Source organism: Lipotes vexillifer, unplaced genomic scaffold, assembly GCF_000442215.2.
Source record: "Lipotes vexillifer unplaced genomic scaffold, Lipotes_vexillifer_v1.1 C27478246, whole genome shotgun sequence".
Taxonomy (NCBI): domain Eukaryota; kingdom Metazoa; phylum Chordata; class Mammalia; order Artiodactyla; family Lipotidae; genus Lipotes; species Lipotes vexillifer.
In genome coordinates this window covers 2,045-6,322 of record NW_006799470.1, presented here as the reverse complement: position 1 = coordinate 6,322, position 4,278 = coordinate 2,045, and the positions used below count along the sequence as shown (strand labels likewise).

General features: G+C 48.9%; 1 protein-coding gene across 1 annotated transcript; it reads left to right on the top strand.

Annotated features, from left to right (window-relative positions):
• Nucleotides 1–1,793: 1,793 nt before the first annotated feature.
• LOC103074862 (collagen alpha-1(XXVII) chain-like) lies at nt 1,794–2,979 on the top strand (the record flags this gene model as incomplete). The annotated part of the gene is made up of 2 exons (XM_007471635.1): nt 1,794–2,012; nt 2,833–2,979. Coding segments are annotated over 2 exons (366 nt in total), but the record flags the coding sequence as incomplete, so codon positions are not given.
• Nucleotides 2,980–4,278: the final 1,299 nt, after the last annotated feature.

Below are 4,278 nucleotides of genomic sequence, written 5' to 3'. Positions count from 1 at the left end.
CCATATCTCCTCCCTCTTGCATCTCCTTCCCACCCTCCCTATCCCACCCCTCTAGGTGGTCACTGCCCATTAATTTTTTTAGGAACATCACACCAGTGATGGGATCCATAATATCCCATTGGGTCAGGGATGAAGAATGACACTAATGAGTGAAGTTTTGCCACAGAAACCATAGATCTCTGTTGTGTTTTCCTTCTGGAGGTCCACTGGTTTCCAGTTGCAAGGCTATTTCACTCTTCTGGATTAGGACATGTGGTCCAGGCACAACCACCAACTCAGTGGTCCTAGGTGGAGGTCTCCTATCCTTCTCACCTACAGGAATATTTCCCTCCTGCCTCCAGCCGAGAGCCTTTCCTTGGGCAGTGACTCAGCCTCGTGCTCCAGTTCACTTTCCTTAACTCTTCCCTTGAGTCTTGGAGGACCCTTACTCACATTAATAGTCAATTAAGGCCTTTATAATTAGTGGTCTCAGTGGCTCGTTAGAGCCTATGGCCTTGATCACACTGCTCTGGGGAGATCATTGGATTATCATGGCAGCCGTGGCCTTTTGGATTGGATACCATAGCAATATGCAAAAGCACTTAGCAGTGAGACAGACCCCCCCCAGCAAGCAGTGCTCCTTCCGCAGATGGTGATACCCACCTGAGTTAGGTGGTTAGTAAGCAAGTTGCAGGTAAAGGGCATCCCATCCATTGATTGCAAGGGCGGTCGTGCAGTCCTGCCAACTACACCAATCGTTGTGTGCTGGTCTCAGCCTATAAATAACCAGTGCTGTGGCTGGACCAGCCCTTGCAGTTCTTATTACGATTGCAAGATGCCTTTCAGCAATAACCACCAGGAAACTTTGCAAAACTAAAGTTTTATTATTTACAGGACCTGCAAAGTGCACAGCCCACCTGGGGCCACACTACAAGGTCATGGGGAGAGAGAGAGAGAGAGAGAGAGAGAGAGAGAGAGAGCGTGCATGGGCCTGGGGTTCTGCTTTTATTGGGGTGAGGGGGTGTTAGGGTTTTGCAGGCTCGTTCTTTAGTGGTGAATTTAAAATATAAGGGCCAGAATTTAAAGCATGGGGAGAGGAAAAACAAGTAGCCCAAACGGTCAGTTATTGAAATCAATCCAGAGCTCTAAAACAAAGGAGCCTCAGTGCCTGGAGGTGGCCTGGCTCTTTATCTAGTCCTGTGGCTGGCAAGGTATTTATTTGAGATAGTCTGTCTTTGAAGTGGATGCCTCTTTGAATGGATGCCTCCGCAATCAAAGCTTAAGTCAGGCACTTGCACCGGAAAAACGGAGAAAACCCAACTGTCAGGACTTACTGTACAACCACTTAAGCCCGAAACCCTGTCCTGTTGTTTGCTGTCAGGTCTGCCTTTTCCAGCTGCCTCACCCTACCCCACCTGCAGCTTGGGACTTAGAAACGTGGGGAAGACACTTCTCATTTCCACTGCCCACTAAGAGCCTCTCACTCTTGGGCAAGATCCTCTTCCTCTGTGGGCCTCGGTATCCCAGCTCAGCTCCAGAGACCCCTCCCATACGGTGCATTAGGACCCTCGCATTTCTGGCTGGAATCAGGCAGACATCAGTTCTTTCCCTTCCTTGTTACTCCTTGGCTGTGGGACTGGCTCACACAGACCTCAGTTTTTCTGTCTTTCGAGTGAGTACAGCTCTGGGAGCATGGCTGGGAATTGCTTACCAGGAAAGGGCTTATCCCTGGACCTTCCAGAGGAAGGTAAGGAATTCTGAGAGCTGTGGGCAGCCCAGCCCGACCCTGCCTCACTGCTGTATCTCCTCCACAGGTGGAGTTTGCCATTAGCCGGGTCCAGATGAATTTTCTGCACCTGCTAAGCTCTGAGGTGACACAGCAAATCACCATCCACTGCCTTAACATGACCGTGTGGCAGGAGGGCACCAGGCAGACCCCAGCTAAGCAGGCTGTGCGCTTCCGGGCCTGGAACGGGCAGATCTTTGAAGCCGGGGGTCAGTTCAGGCCGGAAGTGTCAATGGATGGCTGCAAGGTAAGTCTTGGGGCCCCTTACAGGCCCCTCATGCGTAGACAGGTAGGAAAACGTGTTCTTATATAGTAACAATTTTATACTGTAGTATATTAGTATGATACATATAATGTTTACCTTTGAGTTTTATAAAATTGCTTTTATTTACTTTTCTCCCTGGGAAACTTCTGAGGGAAGGTCTGGGCTGGTAAAAATTCTACCAGCCGGTAGATGCTGTGCTTATTTACAAGGCTGCTTATAGAAGGATATATCTCTTCTCTTCTCTCTGCCCCTGCCCTGCCAGGCTAATTTCTTCTCTTAACATTCTGGTTGTCTTCAGAGGCCTAAAACAGGGTGGGTTGTAGGGGAAGAGGGAGACAGAAAGTCATCCAAAAAGCCAGTTTCACAAAATCAGACAAAACCAGTAATGCACAGTGTTACTGAGGATGAGGGGAAACCAACACTCTCACACAAAGCTATTTGGAAAAATTAAAACTAAATTGGTAGAGGCTTTCGGAACAGCAGCTACATGTATATTTCCAATATATATCCAAAGCCTTACAAATGTACCTATCCTTTGATCCCGCAAATCTTACTTCTAGAATTTGTTCTAGGGAAGTAATTAAGAATGTGCACAAAAGTTTAGCTACAGTGATACTCATGACCGCTTTTCTTTTAAGAATCAAACTGGCAGAAGCAATCTACATGGACAAATACAGGTCACTGAAACAGTGAAATGCCACGTGGACATTAAAAATTGTGAAGAAAGATGAGGGAGAAATGCACTCGATATATGATGAGAACTATGGTGGATATACATGTCCCCTTTTCCCTCTACCCGCAGGTCCAGGATGGCCGCTGGCATCAGACACTCTTCACCTTCCGGACCCAGGACCCCCAGCAGCTGCCCATTGTCAGCGTGGACAACCTCCCTCCTGCCTCATCAGGGAAGCGGTACCGCCTCGAAGTTGGGCCCGCGTGCTTCCTCTGACCTCTGACCTCATGGCTCCTCTCGGCCTCGAGGGGGCGGGGGGAAGAGGAGGGTACCTAGGGGCAGGGGGGCCCCTAGGAGAGGCAGCTCACCTGCCCAAGGATCCTTGAGCAGGACCCCAGCTGTTGTCTGCCCAGTAGAAGAGGCTGAGGGGCAGCAGGGCACGGGGTATCCTTGGGAACGACTGATCCCAGCTCAGCCCCAAAGACCAACCAAAGAGCCAGCCAGAGCAAGCTGGGCCCACAACCCGCCTGAGCCCCGCGGCCTGTCTCCCAGCTCTGCGGCCACCCCCTTCCTTGCCCAGCTTCCTTCCCAAAGAGCCCCACGTTCCAGCCAGCTTGAGGGAAGGGGGCATCTCGTCAGCTGGTCCCTGCCAGGGAGCTTTGATGTGCAATATTAGAGAGGAGACATGAAAAAAGGAGAAAAGGAAAGAAAGAAGTATATATATTTTATTTAAACAAACGCAAAGAAGGTGCGTTACTATTTTTTTTTTTCACCTGGGAAAGAGGTGAGAAGGTGAGAGAGAGCAGCCAGGGGGTGGGAAGTGATGGATGCTGAGAGGGAGAGGTGAGATCCTCGGGGCTGGGGGTGCCCATGTCTGCTACCTCCCACTGTGAAATCGCTGGTGCTCACAATTTTCTCGTAGTGTATGTGATTTTTTTAAGGAAAAAAAAAACCTATTTAAGATTCTGAAGGTGCTACCAGTTTTGCCACAGACTTTGAAGAAACATTTGGATGTGGGGTATCATCCACGTTTTTCTCTCTCCTCCAAATGACAAAGTTTGGGGAATTCTTAAAATTTTCCTAGCATCACCCTTGTGCTAATTGCATAATCTGTTATGGGGGTGGGGGAAGAAGGTAAAAGGAAGAAAAAACAAAAAGAACAAAAAACAAAAACAAAAAACAACCAGAAACAGAAGTAGAAAAGATTTACCTTTTAACTTACGGACTTTGAAATGCTTGTCCTCTTAAGGAAGGGGGAGGCCTGAGGATGAAGGATTTTAGTTTGGCCTTTCTTGGTCCTGGAGGGAAGTTAGGCTTGTCTTGGAGGGTGTGATCTAGACTGGAGAGTCCTGACCTTGCAGATTTGACCCTGAAGAAACCAATTAGGAGAAGGGCACTGGGTCAGGGCTGGCCTTGGAGGTGGGATGTAAATATGGACCCATCTCATGATGAAGCCACAGACCATCCCCTAAGGTCCTCCCTTCCTGGAGCTTGTCCTTCCAAGATGCAGTCATCACTCTTGCTTTTTCATTGTCATTCAGTTCTGTAGAAACCCAGCGCCAGCCATTAGCTCCA